Source organism: Peromyscus leucopus, chromosome 14 (assembly GCF_004664715.2).
Source record: "Peromyscus leucopus breed LL Stock chromosome 14, UCI_PerLeu_2.1, whole genome shotgun sequence".
Taxonomy (NCBI): Eukaryota; Metazoa; Chordata; class Mammalia; order Rodentia; family Cricetidae; genus Peromyscus; species Peromyscus leucopus.
The window spans coordinates 24,685,841-24,708,232 of NC_051075.1; the positions used below are offsets into that span (position 1 = coordinate 24,685,841).

The window sequence follows — 22,392 nt, forward strand, 5'->3', positions numbered from 1 at the left end:
AATTTGTGGTCAGCCTGGTCTACCAGCAAGTTCCAGGGCAGTCAGGGCTACATAAAAAGACCCTGTCTCAAAATCAAAGCAAAGCAAACCAAAAAACAATCTAATAACAACAAAAAAGAATTATAGCATATATGTCACATTCTACCTATTCAAATACTATCCTTTGAGACCCAGATTTTCTACATATTCTTTCCTGATTTTATTCCACACTAATTTCTTCCTCCATGGAACTCTGATACCAATTTGCATGTAACCTTACTTGAATTACAATCATTACTATCCATATTCTTATCAAATTATTACTTTTATAAGGGTAAGACCATCTGAATGTTTGCATCATTTCAAAAATCTTTGCTAAGGTGTAAATATGTGTATATACATATATATGGACACAGCTATATGTGTGTATACATCTATGTATACATATACACACATACATATATGTTTTTTTCTTTTTAGATAGAATCTTGTTATTGTTGCCCAGGTGGCTTCAAGCTCAAAGTCCTCCTCAGCTACTCTCATGCTGGAACTTACAGTTATGTGCCACCAGCCCTGGCTTTCAATAAATATACCTGAGTCTAGCACCATAGACCAGTTGGCCATCTTGACACCCCAATAAATATATCTGAAAGAAGAAAAAGCTAAAGATGTATTTTTGACCTCTTAATAGTAAGTATAATAATTCATCATACATCAACATTTAAGATGCAAAGCAATCATAATACGTCAGTGAATATTGTATGTCAACTTGGCTGGTCAAGGACATGGTGTTTTTTTTGAACACTAGTCTAGATGTTATTGTTTTGTGTAGTAGTGATTAATACTTAAAATAGTGGAGCAGAGTAAAGTTCTTTACCTTCATAACACAGAGAGGCCTCATCCAGTTATGGTTTTTGAGAAAGAAAGGAATTCTACTGCTAGATGCCTGAAGATTGACAACATTATCAACTCTTCTTAGGTCTACAGAATTGGTACTCACTTACCAATCCCCACAGTCGGGGAAGCCAATCCTTAGAGCACATCTTTCTCATTATTCACACAACATTTACACTGTATAAGTTATCATTAGCAATCTAAAGATGAAGAACATATGAAGGGAATTTGTGTGGGTTATATGAAAATGTACCAGTTAATACAAAAGAGTGGAGCTCTGGGTTTATTAATGTGATCACACACTACAAATTCTGAAAATTCCTACATCTACAAAAATCTTACTCTCAAACAGAAAGCACAAACAATGACAGCATTATACTAAACACGTGTATGTTTAGAGTCATAGTGAAACTTTCTTAAGGATCAAAACAATTTCTTTAAAGTTTTTACTTAAAGAACAGAGTCACAACTGGTAAGACCATGAAATAAAAGCTTTAGAAGTATTTCCATTGTCAAACCCAAAACTAAGCAACCAACCAAACTGGAATTCTTTCTAGGTAGCTAATCCAGTGATGGCCTAAAATGAAACTTGAAGCACTCCTCTGGCTCCGTGGTCACCAGAGTCTGCCTGGCCTTCCTTCCGAGTGTGGCAATTCAATTCTAATTGCATGATCAAACCAACAAATTGAGCTTAAGAGACAAAAGCACCTAGCTGACAAAATCAGAGGTCGCACAAATGTTTCTCAAGGACAAGTCATGTACGGAACAACAGTGAAGTGAGAGAGAGGTCTCAAAGCTTGAAAGACAGTCATCAATACTGACAGATTACTGTAATTCTGGTTGCTAGCATGATCGATTCGGGCAGCAGATGACAATCAATACTGTCCTCATTTTCTGAACATTAGATTCATAGTTACAGAAGATGTTCCTAGGATAAAATGTAAACTCCATTTAATGATCATAAATAGCACAATTTATGCTGTGGAATCTTAGTCGGTACTATAATTGGGTATAAGATAACTGACCCAGCAGTATAATTACAATTGAGTTTATTACATTTTACCTCTTTACTTCTTTGATGAGAATTAAAGTATTAACTCTGGTGGTTTTCAAAACTGACTTCTATTTCAATTCCTACTATAATTCATGTTAAGTATATTGATTTATTTTAGAATACACAATTTTCTCATTGAAAATCTGATGTCAAAAACAATTGGCACATTTATAAAACCAGAATGTTACTTAAAATTAACAGATATTCCTATACTTAAATACCTGTAAATATAAGTATCCAGTTGTAATTTATTATATAAACCTTCATGTTAAATTCAAGTAAAGAAGTCACCTCCCATCCATTCCTCCCTACCTCCATTCATTCATTCATTCATTCATTCATTCATTCATTCATTCATTCATTCGTGTGTCTGAGAGGGGTCGCTCGATGTGGTCTGACTTGAAGTCTTCATCTGAAGTGACCTGCCCAACCTCTCTGTCCTTACAGCTTGCCCTGCTCTTACAGCTTTAAGGGCACCTGCTATGTCTGGCTCCTCCTCAACCACCAGAACACAGATGCTGCGCATTTTGTGAACACATATCATCTTCTCAGATTAACACAGGAGAGTAATACCTATTATTACATATTTTCTTGGTATGTACGGTTTACTTATTTATTTATTTATTTTCAGGAACCACCATGGATAACAAATCTGTGGACACTCAAGTCCCCACGGTATAATGATAAAGTATTTGCATATAACCAAATTTCTGTATTACTTGTAGTAATACATATTACAAGTGCCATATTAGCAGTTGTTACACTATGTTGTTAAAGGGATAATGATAAGAAAAAACGTCTTATTTTTTTTCCTAAATATTTTTCACATAAAGTTGAATGAATTTTTCAAATGAGGAACTCATGGATACGGAAGGCCAACTACTGTTAAACTGTATGAAGAAAACAAATTTCCTACATCTTAGAAAAAGTTTGTTTGGTGTACTATGTAATGTTTTCACTCTAAGTATTCTTATTTTTAAAAATATTTTAAAGTGTGTGTGTGTGTGTGTGTGTGTGTGTGTGTGTCTGTGCGCGCCCGTGCGCACGTGTATGAGTACAGGTTCCTGAAGAGGCCAGAAGCATCAGATCCCTCTTGAGCTCAGATCACAGGTAGTTGTGAGCTGTATGATGTGGGTGCTGGGAACCAGAGTAGGTCCTTTGCAAAAGCAATACATGATCTTAACTGCTGAGCCATCTCTCCAGCACCTCAGTCTAAGTATTATACAAGCAATTTTGTTGAGAGGAACTGTTTAGAATTGCTGTTTTAAAAAAGTGTTCATGCCTACTATTTTAATAGAAATTATTTCTTTTCATCCTAGAATATTCTCCAATGTGGCAACCATTATCTCAATATAATAAAATATTAAAAATGTCATAAAGTAGAACTGAGAATTCACCTTAAGCACTAATCAGCCCAATATAAAAGTTCAATTAAGCAACTCCTTCATCTTGGGCAGAGATGTTTTATATTGACTGTAATATTTATAAATATTGTAATTAATAATTGCATAAAATCTCATTTAGCACTCATAATAATGCTGACATAACATTAGACTCTTTTTACAGATCAAGTGAGATTTAAGGATTCCATAACTTGTACGGGACTATGACTCAGTGGTAGAGTGATTCCCTAGTATGCTCAAGGCCTGGGTTTAATTCTAGACACCGAAGAGAAGGGAAACCCTGGTTCTGTGGCCTGACCAAGCTCAGGAGGCAGTTACTCTCACTGAGTTCATTTCATAGGTAAGTATGCTGAGGCCCAGGGAGGCTGTCCAGCTCCAGAAGAGCAGCACCTGACCAGACAGGCTGGCTCCAGAAGCCATGTTCCTAAGCATTCCACATCTTCTCCCATTCTCTTGTCTCCTCAGTATGCTGTTGCGGTTTGGAAGGTTCTCAATCTCTTTCATCTGAATAGTTATCATTTAAGACTGGTTTGATTTTCACTTTTCTCACAAGTGTTTCTGGACACAAACTTCCAGTTGAATGGCTGGCCTCTTATTAGTATATCTCCTGCACACTCCTCTTTTAAACACATGTAATGAAAACAGTATGTTTTTCCATGCAGACTGAATTCTTTTCAGTGACTGTTTTGATTATTTCTGCACCTCCAGAGCAGTACAGAGCACGATATATAATGCCATTTTAATTAACTAAGTCAAAGATGAATATTTATTAAAAGTATATAAGAAATCATACCATTCAACACCACAATAAATCACTAGGGAGAAACGCTGCCACTTCTCAATAAACCGAAGTGCTAACGTCTTATTATACAAGAACTATTTACCTTTTTGTAAAGCAGATGCACACAAGTGTACTAACCACCCAGGTGAAAAGGATACAAGTTCTGATACAACGGGATCAGTGATTTCAGAGCACGGCTAGCATTTATTGCCGTGGATCGAACCATGATGGGCAGAACTTTTCCATTCACAATAGCACCATCAAAAAGTGGACCAAAGAAGGGAACCTGACAGAGAGATGAGAACAGAATTTTACACTCAAACTGTAGAAAGATTATAACAAAAACAATCAAGATCCTTGGCACACAAATGTTTTTCTGTTTCCTCTTTGGTTGTTCTTTCAAGTAAAAATATTATTCAAATTCAATTTTTTACACGATGAATCACTCCCATTAAGGCAACAAACAAAAATGCCCAAGGTCAAAGGGTATCCATTCAAAAGAACTATGTGCTTTGTGTAACTAAGTAATTTATATCCTCTGCCAATTTCTAAACTTTTGTAGTTTCAGCTACACACACACACACACACGCACACGCACACGCACACGCACACGCACGCACGCACGCACACAAAATCAATTCCTTTATTAAGCAAACACAGGAAAAGATACACATTCTTACAGGTAGGCAGTTAGATGGTCACTTTTGTGAGATAGCAGTTTTGTTTTTCTTATGGTTTGGACATGAAATGTCTTCTGCAAACTCATGCTGAGTGCTTGGTCCCCAGGACCATGTTTAGAAGGCGGGTCTCGGGAAGAGACTGGGTAACCAGAGCTTTGACCCACAGGCACAGAGCCAAGGAGCCCAAAGACCACAGACTGAAACCATGAGAGAAAATACACACATCTTTCCTCTTTAAGATGTCCCCAGATGTTGTCAGAGGGACCAAAAACAAACTTAACATAAGCACAGAACCAAGAATGCATTTGGCTTGGCTAGTGACAAAACAAAACCTATGCTTTGAGAATTAACCGTCACTTTTATGAGGTGACAATTTAAAGCTGTGAATACATAGATCAGTGGTAGAGTGCTAACCTAGCTGGGTGCAAGGCCCAGTACTGGGAAAAAAAACAAAAAACAAAAAACAAGCCAAAATGAAAAAAACAAAAAAAACATTTAAATATGGTTGACAAAAATGGTAGCTCAAGGCAATATTTTTGGCGTTGTAGCCATATAATATATCAATTTTGTGAAATTTAAAATTTTTGTAAAAATGCTTTAAAAATATGAAAAACACTCTCAGTTTGTAGGCTGCACAAAATTAGGCTGTGCCCTGTTATAAGCTGACTTCTGGTTTATATAAACCTCAAAAAAAAAAAAAATACTTGTCCATCAGGAAAATTTATAAATGGAAACTTGGCCGAATTCAAGGAATTCTGAAGATTTTGAATCAACTGTCAAAACATTTTTCTATTAAAAACATTCATCTTAAAAGAGAGGAACATGTGAAAATAACGCCAAACTTCTATTATCTTAGAAAGAAATACTTCTGAAATAGTTGTTGAAATCTGTGCTACATCTAAGATATCCAACTGGAGGAGAGGTAACGACTCTTTAACATTTAAAAATACTTGTAGACATTTCATTTATTATTTTAAAATTATTTTTGGCTTTCTCAGTTCATTAAGTAGCACAGACCAGCCTTGAAGCTGTGGTGATTGATTATCTTGCCTCTACTCTGCTGGGCTACAACTGTACCTTCTTACCCTGTCTTTTGGAAACTGTAACTGTTTTCTGTTTTACTAAAAGGCCAGCTAAGCACAAAGGAACTTCCACTGAGGCAGTCTCCCTAGCCAGGTTAGGTCCTTCTAACTATGCTTAAGGGAGTCTACACAGCTACACAGTCTGTTGCATCCCCCCTATTTTCACAATTGAAAATCTATTACTAAGACAGAAGCTAGGAATGCTCACCTCTGGTTTTTTCATGATCTGGATACTGAACATGTGGTTTTTCATTGGATATATTACAATGAGGACATCACCAAATTCCGTAGGAATAATTCCTCTTCTGTAGTCTCTAGTATGTTCTGACCAAACAATGTGTACTTCATCATTTCCTAGGTGTCTCAACTGGAAAATCAAGGAAATAGTTTATAGTGCTTGTAAGAGCCATGTGAGCATATTTCCACAGCTAGAGACAACAGAGCATACAGAAGAGAAATATCGATCATTTGCATGACATGTAAAATACAAACACTCAAAGTCATCAAGGGACACAGAAGAAGACCAGGTATTTTCAACTCCCACGGTTAATGAGACAGAAAGACCTAGAGAAGAGTCACAGTCCACTCTTTCAAACTAGCAACTGTACCAACGTAATTCTACTCTCAAATCTTTCAAAGATTGTTTTAAAAAGGGACTGATTTGAGATTCTTCTCCTCTTATTCTATGCATTTTCTGAAGTGCTAATAAGTAGCAAGGTGGCCTGAAGAAGGCAGTCAGAAAAGAAGTAAAAATAGGTAACTATACATTTTATAATCACCTACTGAGCAATGTCAGTTATGTTTGCTCTAACTGATTTTCAGCACCGCCCCTCACACCCCATGGAACTTAGAAAATCCTCCAAACAGATGCCTTGATATTAAAGGGTCCTAAAAATGTTACTTAGATATTTGAGCTGCTTACAAAGGTGATCTTAGCAATCAATCTTCAGAGGGTTTTGTTACAGTAATTAAAACTGCAAGAAAGAAAAGCACTTAAAAGCTGTGTTTCTAGTAAGTTGTTAACAAATGAACATAATGTATATTACTGAGTTTTCCTCATGGAGATTATGGTATACACCTCAATTTTATTATAAAATTTCATCATCTAGAATATTTGGAACATGTGAGTCTATGTTTCATAGATGCTTTCCACTGGCTTGTCCATTACTTTTAGATACACTGTGGTTGGGAAAGTTCAGAAGACAAAAGAAGGATCAAGGTGGTCTGAGCTAATGTACAGTGCTATTTTTTATATATGTACTTTTTGATTAAAAGCCATAAGGCAGGCAAAGGACTTAAAGTCTGACTGAAACAAAAAGAGGAATTCAGTTCAATTTCTGAAAGGCTCTTTTCAGCCCCTCCTTAGCCCAGGAATTAACTCCTTACACCTGTGTAGACACACAGGAATGACATAAACACAGACTTAGACTATGCCATTTCTAAAAAGCAAAAAAGAGATTACACAACCTAGAAAAGCTATGGCCCTATAATTTCATTTTTTAATCAAAATACTTTAAAAATATCCTTCCTATACAGCCATCCCATGTGTCAGCTTCCCTAATAGGTTTAAGTTAACTGAACACAAAAGAAATGTGAAATAAATGTAACCAGGAGGGATGATCCAATCTAATTGTGATACATTAATGTCATATGCTGTACATGTTACAATAGCAGCCAGATCTAATACTCAGCTCCAGGCTATCCTGAGATTTCCAAATGGCAGATTGTTCTAAGTGATATCAAGTATAATTGAAGTAATAAATGATAGTAAAAGCTGAGCACACTGTCAGGAAGAATTTAAGTATTTACTTTTTAAAATTAAATGAGTTAGGTTAGGAAAGACAAGACAACTGAAATAATGCAGGTCTCAATTTACAGAAAATTCCTTTTATTTATCTGCTACATTAACCCTTGAACTCTTGCCAAAATTATCTATAATTTCTAGTGCCACTTATCTAAAAAAAAAAAAAAAAGAGAACAAGGCAACTGTATTATTATCTTTAAACCAAAGTTGTCTTCAAATATCTTCCACATAGTATTTAAAGGTCTGCTATAGAAGTTTGAAAGAACACACAAGTTCTGCTAAGATGTAATAATTTCTGCATAGAAGCATGTGCATCAATAAATCATTCTACATGTTTGATATCTAAAGGAAGAACTTTCATGAAAAAAATCCTTTATTATTTAGATTCCAATGCTAAAAATAGAGTTTTTTGAGGTTGTCATAATGACATTTTTCACCTCGAAACCTGCATACACTGGTTAAACAGAAACCGAGATGATGTAAATCATCACTGTGCATTTGGGAAGTTTCTGAAAGACTACTGGAAGATGGCTTTCTAGTGATCAAAAGGTGACAGAAGCCATGTCAGCAAGAAAAACGAGTTAGCAAACACACTGGGTGTGTCTATATTTGGTACAGATACTTTATATACTGTTTTATATTTATTTATTCCTTACCTCTTAAGGACTTAAAAGACTATGTCCTGTGTATACTCGGTAAGTTTTCCTGTGCTCTAAATCAATCAATCAATCAATCAATCAATCAATCAATCAATCAATCTCTCTCTCTTTCCCCCCCTCCTTCCCTCCCTCCCTCATTTTTTGAGATAGTGTTTCTCTGTATAGCCCTGCCTGTCCTGGAACTCAGTATGTAGATGTGGCTGGCCTTGAACACAGAGATCTTGCCTCTGCCTCCTGAGTGCTTGTACTAGGATATGTGCCATCATACCCAGACTATCAATATGTTCTTGAACCCTTGTGCAATTCAATTTTTGAAAGAGCACCAGACTGTTGTGTATATGGGACAGGTCTGTGTGATGACTGGGAACCAAAGTATTCTTCTAAATTTACTTCAACTGCTACTGGCATCACTCTGGAATCTAAACCATACTGTAGGCTACAGATGACCAGTATTAATTCATGAACAAAATACAATGAAAGTCAACATGTGTAAACTGAAGTCCTTCACCCATTATAGAATGTTAATATTGGAAGATATTCTAAAGAAGTAATTTCACACCCAATGCCTCAACTGTGATAACCCAAGGAATAGACACATCTGACCTCTGCTCTAATTCTTTTAAAGTTGGAGTGTAGTTGTTCACAGTTAGCCCATTCTACCTTTAAGGAGTGGAAATCATCATACCATTCTTCACATGAAGCAAACCCTGCCTTCCTGACACTAGTTCTTCCAAATGAGCCTTACAAAGGGAATCCAACATGTACTCTATACTTTATCTTTTCCAGCATTTGAAGGTCATTTTAATATCTTCACTTTGTTTTTCATGTTAAAAGTGTCATTTTCCTGGATTATTTTCTCACTTTACTGATGCTTCTATCAGACTGCAGTGTCTGGAACAGAGTATCAATATATGTTCTAATACGGCAAACTCATTAATGGAACTATGTTTCCTCTGTCACTAAAGTATTTTCTGAAACTTTATGGCATCATCAAACAGCTAGCCAACTCAAACCCTTTTCCTTGAAAAGCTCTTTTTAAACAATCTTGCCAGGCACAGTGGTACATGCCTCTAATCCCAGCACTCTGGCGGGCAGAGGAAGGTGGAGTTCTGAGTTCAAGGTCAGCTTGGTCTACAAAGCGAGTTCCAGGATAGCGAGTGTTACACTGGGTGACCTGGTCTCAAAAACTAAAAAATCTTTACAATTTTCAGATTTTAAAGAACATTTATTGTGTGTGTGTGTGTGTGTGTGCGCGCGCGCATATGTGTGTGCACACATGCCACAGCATAAGTGTGCAAGTCAGAGGGCAGCTTTTGGGAGCTAGGTCTCTTCTTTCACCATGTACATTTCTAGGAGACTGAACTCAGGTTGCCAGGCTTGGCAGCAAGCTCCTCTACCCATTGGGGCAGCCTCAAAGTTCTTTTAAGCAGGTAAAATCAATTGCTCCATTTAAAGAGAGAATTTCATATTTATTCTTACTAAGTTTTACTTTGCCAAGTCAAGGTTATCTTTAAGCTTGCTAGGGTCTAATGTCAGCCCGATTCTGCTATTCAATGTGCTGGCTCATTCTTTTCCAGATCAGGGTTATCAATCATTAAGTTAACATTCTTCTTTCTCACCAATCAGACTCCCAGCGCTCCACCAGGGGCCTAGCCGTGGATGTCTGCATCCAGATTCCTCAGTCCTTGGATGGGGTTTATGGCACAACTATTAGGGTGTTTGGCCATCCCATCACCAGAGTAGGTCAGTCCCGGCTGTCTCTCGACCATTGCCAGCAGTCTTTTGTGGGGGTATCTTTGTGGATTTCTGTGGGCCTCTTTAGCTCTTTGTTTCTTCCTTTTCTCATGTGGTCTTCATTTACCATGGTCTCCTATTCCTTGTTCTCCCTCTCTTTTCTTGATCCAGCTAGGATCTCCCGCTCTCTTTCCCTCGACCCTCACCCTTCATTGCTCCCACTCATGTCCAGGCTGTTCATGTAGAGCGAGAATTGTTGAAACCAAGGTTGGATAAAGCACAGGGACAAATAACCAAATGAATGGAAACACATGAACTATGAACCAAGGGCTGAGGGGCCCCCAACTGGATCAGGCCCTCTGAATAGGTGAGACAGTCGATTGGCTTGATCTGTTTGGGAGGCGTCTAGGCAGTGGTACCAGGTCCTGGGCTCGTTGCATGAGTTAGCTGTTTGAAACCTGGGACTTATATGCAGGGACGCTTGGCTCAATCTGGGAGGAGGGGACTGGACCTGCCTGGACTGAGTCTATCAGGTCGATCCCAGTCCTCGGGGGAGACCTTGATCTGGAGGAGGTGGGAATGGGGAGTGTGCTGGGGGGAAGGGGAGGGGGGCAGGAAGGGAGAGAACAAGGGAATCTGTGGCTGTTATGTAGAATTGAATAGTATTGTAAAATAAAAATAAAAAAAAAGTTAACATTCTTATGTCTTCATGCAAGTTCTGAACAAAAATGTCAAATGGTTTACAGAAGAGAGTCATTGCAGATTTTCATTCTGCTTAAAAAGATGCCTTTCATTTATGGAAGCTATTTATTACACATTATTTATCAAGGGCACACTATTCTACATGTTCTATGACAATTAACTTCATTTTCACAATAAGGCAAGTACAATCACTATTATTATTATTTTTCCAGATAAACAATTGAAGCTTAAAGGATGAAGAAGTTTGGCTACAGCAAAAATAAAACCTTTAAGTGACAGAAATAATATTCAAGTCCAGGCAATCTGTTTCTAGACCAATCTTGTACCACTTTGCAGTATTTCCTCTTGTTAAAGCATTTGTGTTCTAAATGATTAAGCAACCAGTCATTATCATACATACCAAACTATTAAGACCACACTGCTTCAACTTACAATGAAAAACTTCACACAGTCCATGGTTGGCCCTGATCTAGTAATCCTATTAAAACAAATTCAGTTTGATGTGATTAGTTGTGCTGAACTTATAGTGGCTCCTGTGATCACCACCTCATTATCTAAGTGCTCACAAGCCATCTGCTTAATAATCCTATTTTGCTGGAGTTCATGAATGTTGGTATTTTCAGAGGGATGGCCTGTTTTACACCCCTTTGTAAAATCAGATATTTTCCACTGGTATAGACGAACGCATTCTCCTAAAGCTTGCATGCTAGCCTCCACAGTGATGATATTAGGAATTTAGGTCCCACCAGGTAGGGACTTGGAGAGGTGCTTACATCATTTTTAAAGGGGTTAGTGTCTAGAAAAAAAGACTCCAGAGAGCTTGCTTGCCACTTTCAGCACATGGCTACTGTGAGCAGTGCAGTCATCTGTGAACAGGTCAGTGGCTCCTCAACAGACACTGCACTGATCTGCAGTCTCCTGCTCTTGCCAGCCCCTACTGCTGTGAGAAGAAACTGTTGCTTACACACCATCCAATCTCTGGCAATTTTTAAAGTAGTGTAAAAGAACTAAAACATCCACTTTATGGCAGTACAGCACATTCATTTTATCTGTGGGAGATCTGCTCCCCCTTTTCCCCCAGGGTGCTCTTAGTTGGGAGAAGTGAGAAATATTTAGACAGAAATATAGAGGGCAGAGAGACAGAAACACAGGATAGCCTCGGGAGGGCCTGGATCAAAACCCACCAGCCCCTTCTGTCTCTTCTAAAGGGTTTTTTAAAGGAATGCTAAGGGGTGAACAAAGACCTCCCCCTAGCAAAGCTAAGTGCAGACCCTTCCAAACACCTGGTAATCACACACATGGTCAAGCAATCATCTAATGCAGCTCTGCTGGGTAAAGCAAACTCAGATCTCACTAGGAACCTTTGTGGGAACATCAATTGAGAAAATGCCTCCATCAGACTGGCCTGTAGACATGTCTGTGAGACATTTTCTTGAGTAATAATTGATGTGGGAGGGCCCAGTCCACTATGGATACCGTCACCCTGGGCAGGTTGGTTTTGTATACAAAAGCAAGCTGAGGAAGCCACTGAGGCGAGCGAGGTCCTCCATGGTTCCTGCTTCTCTTGAGCTCCCAGCCTGCTTCCCTCCATGATGGACAAAACTAGTTCATGTAGGCCAAATCAACCCTTTCCTCCTCTACACTGCTTTTAATCATGGAGTTTATCACAACGACAGACAGCAGACTAGGACAATTCCATAACATCCATCAGGCCCATTATTAACCCCACTTTTACTGAAATAATAAAATATTTTTGTTATTATTTCATAAAGCTGTTTCAAAATTAATTTTTCAGACTATATTTACCTTGTTTCGGAAGTCTCTCATATGCTAATTTTATTTGAAATCAAAATAAAAATAGATTTAAAATAAAAACTAGACCAAGTAGAGGCTTTAAGACCCATTTATTGAGAAACTATTGTGATTAAGTTTCAAGATATGACCTGTTGTCCACTACACTAACAGTATTTCAAAGGAAACGGACTTAAACAGAGCACTTCTTTTTCCTCTTTTTGGGGTTCAGGAAATGAAAGATAGCCTAGAGTCCACTAAGTCTTTTACCATGGTCCCAACTGGATCTTCCTCAAGCTTCTGAAGGATGGCTGAGCTCCCTTGGCAGCAGAGGCCCAGCAAGTGGCTGCAGCAAGGAGAGGGAGCAGATGAGAGCTCCTCTCAGCACTTTACACCGTGCTGGCAGCACTTGTGATTTTTAGGGGTGAATACAGTCAGTTAAGTGAAAATTATTTTTAACCATTTTCCATCAATCTTCCTCAGGTAGAAATAATTTATAGAATGGATGACTTGGACTGGGGTTATATCAAGATTTTTGATACAGTGGCATAATATTTCTAAGAGAGACTTTGCTAGATTGAATGGTTAATTTGTTCAAAAAGCATAGTCTATGTTACAAAAATTCTGCTGCTATTACCTTGAGATTTGAAAGACCTTCACTTCACACACATGCACAAAAAGTTATACTTAAATCAATCCAGGGACATTAACTTTGCATTCTGAGAAAATAAAATATTTAAAAATAATTTACAAAACTACCTCATAATATTTAAAATAAAAAGTCAGAACTAAAATTAGTTTTTATAAAATGGATATAAATGACTTTTCTTCAACTAAGTTTAAAACATAGAACCAGAGTCATAAATAATTCTAGCTTGCCAGAGGCATGGCTATTTCTTTCTACTGCCTGCCGACTATCTAATTTAATTAGAGGTATTAAACTCCAGGTTGAGGTCAACAAGCTTTACTTCCTCCAATATTACACTGTGACCAGTGCTCATTAATGTGTCCACTGAATGGATTAACACACCTGAAGATATATGGACAAAGGACAGGGGGGACAACCTAATGAAATCCAATTGTTCATTTGTAATAGGACATGTTCTAGGCCTCAACTTATTACCACTAATGTAGAATTTATTAAATTCGGGAGAAAAAATACCAATACAGAAAGTGATTTTTTATTAAGAAGAACTAGTGTAAGACAACTGGCTTCTATGATTAAGTTTGAACATTTAACCTGTTAAAAAGAAAGTGATATTATAATAAAACTAAAACAGAAGTCCGCTACTGAGAAAAAATATTACTAGTATGCTTGAAGAGCATATTAACATGAAGCATCATAGAGAATAAAGAAAAGGGAAAATCAGTATATAGAAAAAACAGTATCCTTTGTTTTTGATTTCTATGAAAAGGTTTAAAGTAGCAACACTAAATTGTGAGATTACTTTTATACCTTCTTTCTGTTGGATTTTAAGACAGACAAACCCTTTAAAATTGCCTTAAGTAAAAAAGCTAATTTAGGCTGGGCATTTTTTCAACAATACGTATTTTAACAGTAATGCCCATGCTTATAAGTTTAAAAGCTATTACCATATACTTACAGTAAAAAAAGAGAAGGGCCGGCAAGACGGCTCAGCAAGTAAGGGCCTGCTGCTAAGCCTGACAGCCTGAGTTCAACCTCAAGAATCCACATGGTGGATGGAAAGAACGGACTCCCTCAGGTTGTCCTCCAACCTCCACATGTACCGTGGCATACAAGCAAGCATGCACGTGTGCACGCGCATGTGTGCACGCGCACACACATACACACACACAATTAATAAATAAACATTAAAAAAAAAAACAACAGGCCAGAAAGGAAGCTCAGCAGGTAAAAGCTCTTGTTCCAGGCCTGATGACTCAAGTTGCATCACTGGGACGCACATGATGGAAGGAGAGGGTGGGTTCTCAATGACCTCCACATGTGTGTCATTACAAGTGTACACCCCCATGCACAAAATAAATTCTAAAATGCAATAAAACAACCTCAAAGACACAATATTAATTCTACCTGACACTATCTACAGATTCAATACATCTCTATCAAAATCCCAACAATGTAAGAGGGACCAAAATACATTCTATGTATGGTTGAAAATGTCATAATTAAACCCCTTACTTTACTTGGTAATTAGAAGAGAAGGAAGAATTCCATTAGATTCAGGAATAGAAATAGGAAACCCATTCTAAAGCTTTTATACGGACTTTCAAGAGATGTTCAAAGCCAAAACAGTCCTGAAAAAAAGCTGGAGGATTCATACTTCTTGAGTCAAAATTAGAATGTGACAGTCATCCAAACAGTATGGAATTGGTGTAAGGACAGACATGTAGACTAATGAACTAGAATGCAGCAGCTTCTCTACAAAAGTGATAACAAGACTGGGCATTTATATGCAACTCTGTATCTCACTCCATACACTACAAGGATCTCAGTATGAACAGCTAAGAGCTAAATGCTAAGAGCTAAAGCTATAAAGCTCTCTGAAGAAAATAGAGAAACATCTCCATGATAGTGCGTTTGGCAATGGTTTCTTGGATTGACATTAAAAGCAAAGGTAACAAAAGAGAAATTAAATTGGAGTCCAAAAATAGTGACCAATCAGTGGATAAGGGATTAATATCTACAACATATAGAGAACTCCTAAAATGACATAAGAAAAATATGAACAGATGAGTAAAGGACTTGGATAGACATTTCTTCAAAGCAGGTAAAAGAGAAGATGCTCACTATCATTAGTTGTTACAGAAATGTGAACGAAAACTACAGGGAAATAGCTACTTTGGGACAGGCATGGTGGTAAGAAGAGAAAGGAAGGAAGACTATGAGGTTTGAGGCCGGTATGTGCTGCACAGTGAGTTCAAGAAAAGCCTGTGATAGACAGATAAATTCTGCTTTCAAACAAACAAACAAAATAACCACTCAGCACTTATCAGGATGTCTATAGTTTTTTTTTCTAAAAAAAAGATGCAAATTAACAAGTGTTGGTGATGATGTGGAAAGGTTGGGACCACTATGCAAGCCTGACACGGATGTAAAGTGGTGCAGCTGATACTAAACATCTTCAGAAAGCTCAACATATAGTATGAACATAACTCAACAATGTTATTCCTAGGTATACAGCCAAAAGAGTAAAAACCAGCATCTAAACAGTATGCCAATGTTTCCTGCAGTATGATTCACAATAGTCAAGAGGTGGAAACAACCCAAACGTCTACTAACAGATACACAGATAAACAAAATGCAGTACATATATACAATTAGATACCTGGCCATATAAAAGAATGAAATTATGATGTGCTACAACATTCACGAAGCCTTAAAAATGTTCAGCTAAATAAGACAGTGCAAAAGGACACATATTGTATGCCCTACTTATTATACTTCTAGAATTGGCAAACTATGGAGGCAGAAAGTAATGGGGGAAAGACAGAGTGTGAGAGGAAGTGAACTGAGGAATAAGTTTATCTGTAGAGTGGTTTGACCCGCAGTGCTGACCAAACAGCAGAGAGAAGGAAATACTAGCACTTAGCTGACTTGCTGTTTTCAGTCTGAGTCTCCAATCTAGAAAACGATGCCACCCACATCTGGGGAGGAGTCTTCCCTCCTTAGGTAAATGCCTTGAGAATGCTCTCTCCAAATCTAGTCAATCTGACCATCAAGATTGGGCATCACAAATGTGCAGGCTAAGATGAAAGCAGGGGTGTGGAACTTCCATGCTGTTTCTGGCAAGGCCATTCTCCAGGAACCTCTATGTATTTGGCTATCCAGAAATTCTCTGAACACTGTCCTTTGGGCTCACATGTGGAGACTTCATGGCACAGCCATGACTGAAGCACTGCAGAAATGTCACTGGACTAAGAGCATGACTAATGCTAACAGGTGGAGTGGGAGAACTCAGAGCCTGTTTGCTGATTCTTCTTGGTCTTGTGTAAAGCATTCCTTTCCCATGGATATGGGGTGAGAGCTCTTCTGAAATGGGAATCTTATGATTTACCTGCAGACAAGTCTTGTCAAGATAATTGATTTATGGCTACTTCTAAGACAGAAGACAGGAGCTGATTAATGTCTATGGCCTGCCTTCAGTAGAAGAGGAGATAGGTGAAAGAGCAAGTTTTGTTGTCTTTTTTTTTCCTTCTAAGGCCTGCTTCTGGTGTCTAAAGTACTCAACCATTAAAAAGACATGCTTATTGTCTGATACTGTAAAATTCAAGAAATAACAAGGGCCAGAATTAACAATGAACTAGAATTCATGAATAAAATTAAGAGCCCCGCCCCCCAGTAATCAGGATGGTACTGTCATAAAAATAAATGTGTAGACTGAGATGACAGAATAGAGAATGTGTAAATAAGTACAAATGTCTCAATATGGATGCCAATAATGCATGCAAAAAAGGATAATCTCTTCAATAAACGGAATGGAAACCTAGATTTCCACACGCGAACTAATGAAATGAGACTTGTATTTTCCACCATTCACAAAAATAAACTCCAACTGTATAAAAGACCTAAACCTAAGTCCTGAAAAGACATATGGGGGCAGCTTCTTGACACTGGTTTTAGCAATATTTGGTTTTTGGTTTGTCACATCAAATACTTGGACTACAGAACCAAGATGAACAAAGCCCAAAGGCAAGAAAGGCAACCTACCAAATTGGAAAAAACCCAAACAATCTGCAAACCACATATCTGATGAAGGGTCAATAGCCAAAATTATGAAGAACATTTACAACTCAATAAGCAGAAAATAAAACAGACAGTAAAAAATGGTCAAAGGACCAGAACACATATTTCTCCAGAGAGAAGTTAAACCAAAGAGGTGCATAGAAAGGTAGGTGATCAGGGTCAGGGGAGTTACTTACTCTGAGAATGTGAAATTAAAAACACTGCAAGATTTGGTGGGTGGCTATGATAAAAAAGAGGTGAGCACTGAGAGTGTAGAGAAAAGGGGACACTCATTCATAATTGGTGCAATGTGCAGAAATGGAGCAGTTACAGGAAACAGTAAAGAGACTGATAAGAAAAGAACTACATGTGAACTACCAATCTCTGCTCTGAGCACATGCCTGTTCCAGCTTCCTTTCTGTCGATGTCATAAAACACTCTGACCCACAGCAAACTGAAAGGAGGAAAGGATTTATTTTAGCTTACCACTCATAATCTATCCCTGAGGGAGATCAGGGCAGGAACTCAAACATGAACTCTTCACAGACAAGGAAATACAGCAAGTCCCTGCTGGCTCACTTAAAGGTCCACTCTTAGCTAGTTTTTGTATTCACCCCAGAACCATCTGCCAAGGAATAGCGCTGCCCAGAGTGGGTTGGGCCCTCCTGTATCAATAAGAACCATCTTTGCCTCTCAAGTGCTGGGATTAACGGTGTGCACCACCACCGCCCGAGTAACAATCCTGGTTTTGAAGATGGCATTGGTTAAAGAAACAAGCTCTTTACCCTCCAGCAGGGATCTACCAATTGGATGTTGGTATTTTTTCTTTTTTCTTTTTTAACTTGGCGCTTACTTTTTTGGTCAGAGAGTCATCGGAATCAGAAGGCATTCTTGTTGATACATGAAATATTACTTCTACTGTAGAGGTAGCAAAATATGGAGTGGTTAGTCCAGTGCTTTTGTTCTTCTGAAGTCCTCCCATGAAGCCACAATGATTTGTAAGGTTTACCTAGAAACAATGAAGAATTTCATAATCATCATCAACAAAACCTCAGAAACACTGTTGACAAAGGAAAAAAAAACACTTTACAGAGCCATTAGGAATATGGTCTTTTCATTCTGCTATACTCATAGATCAGTGCCTTGCTCAGCCATCATCAGAGAAGCTTCCTCCTGCAGCATGTGGGAACAAAAACAGAGACCCACAGCCAGATATTATGCAGAAAATGAGAGACCTTGAACACTCAGCCCTAAACAGATTGTATCCATCAAATCCCTTCCCTCAAGACTCAGTGAACTCCACAGAGGAGGAAGCAGAAAAAGTGTAAGGGCCAGAGGGGATGGAGGACACCAAGAAAACCAGGTCCTCTAAAACAACAAGACTGACCCACACCTGAACTCAAAGAGACTGAGGCAGCATACAGAAGGTCTGCACCAGATGGGGTCCTAGAGCTGAAAGGCAAAGTGGATACATGGTCCTATCCCTAACTCAGAATCAATCTCCAACTGATAAAACACTTGCAAATGAAAACTGAATTTCCTCCAAGAAAGTCTCACTGGGGAAACAAACCATTCTTAAGGGTAGGCTCATGGCCAGCAGTAAATGGCCAAGAGGAAACAAACTTACTGGCATCTCTGGAGGTTCCTTGTCTCATAGTGTCATGTCAGGACTTTTCCATCTTTTTTTCCTTTAAAAGTATTTTTATTTTATTACTTTTTATTTTTATTATGTATTATATATGATATATAGTCTCTCATTTTACCCCACAGGTCCTTTGCATATATATTATAGCTTCCAGTTCAGTGTTAGTGTTTTTTGTTTTTTAGTGTGATTCCTAAGTGTGTGAATGAGTGTGGATCTCTGTTTCTTGTGCCTTCTCTTAGGTCTTTTCCTTCTGGTTTGTTTTGTCTCATTCTGATGTGTTAGCTTTTGTTTTACCTTATTATATTACATTATATTATTATCCTTAGAAACCTGTTTTCTAATGAGAGACAGAAAAGGGGTGGATCTGGATGGGAGGGGAGGTGGGAAGGAACTGGGAGGAGTAGAGGGAGGGGAAACCTAATCAGGATATATTGTGTGAGAAAAAAATTCTATTTTCAATAAAAGGGGGGAAAAGGAGTAAGGTCTTTTATATGCTATTGGCCAATATTAAATCTAGCATTACAGCTCGCTCTCTGTTATCTGTAGGATCCACATCTACAGATTCAACCAACTATGAATTCAAAGTATTCAGAAAAAACGAGCTTGTACCAAACAGGTACAAACTTTTATCTTCTGTTATTAGTATTTCCTAAGTAATATAGTATGACAACTAGTTTGATACAGGACTTCACATAGGTCAGGCTGGCCTTGAACTCCTGATCTCCTGTCTCCACCTCCTAAATGCTGGACTCAAAGCCATGTGCCACGACTACACAGGGCCTGATGCAACAACTACTTATATAATATTTACATTTTATTGGGTATTATTAGTAATCCATATATTATTCAGGAAAATGTGCAGTATGCTGCCATTTTATATAAAGGATGTGAGTACTGTGAATTTTTAGTATCTGAAGGGGGACTTGGAACTAATCCCCACATATTATACCAAGAGGCAACTTTATTAGAGGTGATTTGTTCACCCCAGTATTTTTTTAAAATAGTATTTAAGGATCTCTAATTAGTAGGCGCTAATTAAGAAGGAAATCAGCTGTTGTTTTACTATGAACTTACATTAGGCAACTAGGTGTTAACAGTAAACTAGAAAGGCTTTGGGAGGCATGTAAGTCAGAGTAAAAATCAAAGCTGAAATGACTTGAAGGAATGTTAAACAATGTCAACTTCAAAAAATCATCAATTAGATGTCTCATATTTATTTATAAAACTGTCTTTCTAGTCAGTACCCATTCCAGACTAGAATAAAAAAATGTGAAAAAAAAATCACAAAATTTAACTGCACTTCAACTACATCTAAAAAGCTATCAATTGAACTGTATGAAGATCTGGAAACATTTTAGGTCATGATATAATATACAATATATATCAGTATCAGGGTTGTAGCACAGAAACCAAGAAATTGTTCTGGTAAGAGCTGAAATCATTGGCTTTCTCCACCTTCTCTGACATCATCTGATACTACCTCAGTGTGGGGAGCTTCTCCTTACTGTCTAGAGAAGATGGAAGTCTAGCTTCCTATCTGACCTTTGACATACGTGTGCAGTTTTTCTAGGGGCTCACTTCCCAGTTCTCTGGCTTTTACAGTTTGTCTATATAGTTTTAGTTACTGACTTCTCCAGCTGAGGAACGTTGCACCCCCAATCAGGAAGCAGAGAGCAATGAATACTGTGCTCAGCTTGCTTTCCCTTTTTATTCAGTCTGGGACCCCAACCCATGGAATACTACCACCCAAATTTAGAGCGGAGTTTCCCACCTCAATTAACCTAATTTAAAAGGTCCCTCATGTCAGAGATTTGTTTCCATGGTGATTCTAAATCCCATCAGGTTGACAATAAAAATTAAGCATTACAATATTCATCCATTTTTATGGCTAATATTCACTTGTAGGAATACACTACATTTATTCATTCATTCATTCACTTATGGACATACATATAGGTTGTTTTGCCATTTTGTTATTATGCAGCAATGAACACAGATGTGTAAGTTTTTGTGTAAGCTTAAGCTTTTATTTTTTCTGGGTATGCACACAGCAGAACTATTTTGTTATAAGGTGTCCTGGCTAGTATTATGTCAACCTGACACAAGCTGGAGTTATCTGAAAGGAGGGAACCTTTAAATGAGAAAATGCCTCCATAAGATCCGGCTGTAGGGGCATTTTCTTAATTAGTGATTGATTAGGGAGGACCCAACTCATTGAGGCTGGTGCCATGCCTGGCTGGTGGTCCTGGGTTCTATAAGAAAGCAGGATGAGCAAGCCATGAGGAACAAGTCAGTAAGCAGCTCCCCTCCATGGCCTCTGCATCAGCTCCTGCCTCCAGGTTCCTGCCCTGCTTGAGTTCCTGTCCTGATTTCTTTCAGTGATGAACAGTGATGTGGACATGTAAGTCAGATAAACCCTTTCCTCCCCAAGTTGCTTTGGTCATGGTGTTTCATCACAGCTATTGTAACCCTAATGTGGATATGGCACCTCTATGCTTAACTAACCAATTAACTATGTTACAGCATGTCACGTCTCCTCTAGCAGAATATGAGAGTTCAGACTGCTCTGAATCCCAGCCAACGATATTTCTGGAGTTTTTTAATCTAACCACCCTGCTGGGTGTCATGGCTCATGACATCAAGAGTCTCTTCATGTATTCATTGAACATTTACTTAGCTTTGGAGTAATATCTGTTGTGGTCCTGTGGCCATTTTTTTAATCGGAGGATTTCATACATGAGCACATTTACATTATTTCATACAGTGGCATTTTCATTATTTTCATCTCTCCCCAACCCTCCTCTTGTGCCCTCTCAATAATCTCCTCTTGAATTCGTGACCGCTTTTTCTTCCTTTATTTTTGTTATTCTGAGTCCAATTACTGTTGCCCTTGGTTACATGTTCAGGGTTGACTACTTAGGATTGTGGTCCTATTTCTGGAAAAAAAACAAAAAAACCCAAACCTCCCGTCTTCCCCTCAGCAGCCACTGACTGCCTGTTGTTCATCACCAGGGGAATGGTGTTAAATCCTCTTCCATCCATGTTGGCATGTCCACTAGTGTAGGCATTCCTTTGTAATTTGTGTGAGTTCTTCAAATATTCTATGTACAAATCTCTTCTCAAATATATGATTTGTAATTATTTTCCCCATCTGTGGAATTTTTCACTTTGTTGGTGATGTCCTTGAAGCACAAAGGTTTTAATTTTGATGAGTAGTATTTTCCTTCTTGCTCATGATTTTAGTGTTATATCTAAGAAATCTTTGCCAAATCCAAGGTCATAATATTTGTACCTATATTATCTTCTAAGTATTTTATAATTTTAGATTCATTTTGAGTTAATTCTTATATATAGTATGGTCCGACTTCATTTAAACTAGTTTATTCTTAATTATGTGTGTATGCCTGTTAGTGTTGGTGTGCATGTGTGGTGGTGGGTATGTGCACATGACTGCAAGAACCTGTAGTGGCTGGAAGAGG

General features: G+C 38.1%; 1 protein-coding gene across 14 annotated transcripts in view; it reads right to left on the bottom strand.

The window, feature by feature from the left end:
* The window catches only part of Ralgapa1 (Ral GTPase activating protein catalytic subunit alpha 1), a 220,128-nt gene that overhangs the window by 28,000 nt on the left and 169,736 nt on the right, over positions 1-22,392 (bottom strand). For all 14 annotated transcript variants that reach the window (XM_028869729.2, XM_028869733.2, XM_028869732.2 and 11 more), the window contains 3 exons: positions 18,122-18,277; positions 6,082-6,240; positions 4,270-4,397 (listed from right to left, as the gene is read on the bottom strand). In XM_028869729.2, the coding sequence (XP_028725562.1) occupies positions 4,270-4,397; positions 6,082-6,240; positions 18,122-18,277 (443 nt within the window). The remainder of the gene's footprint in view (positions 1-4,269; positions 4,398-6,081; positions 6,241-18,121; positions 18,278-22,392) is intronic.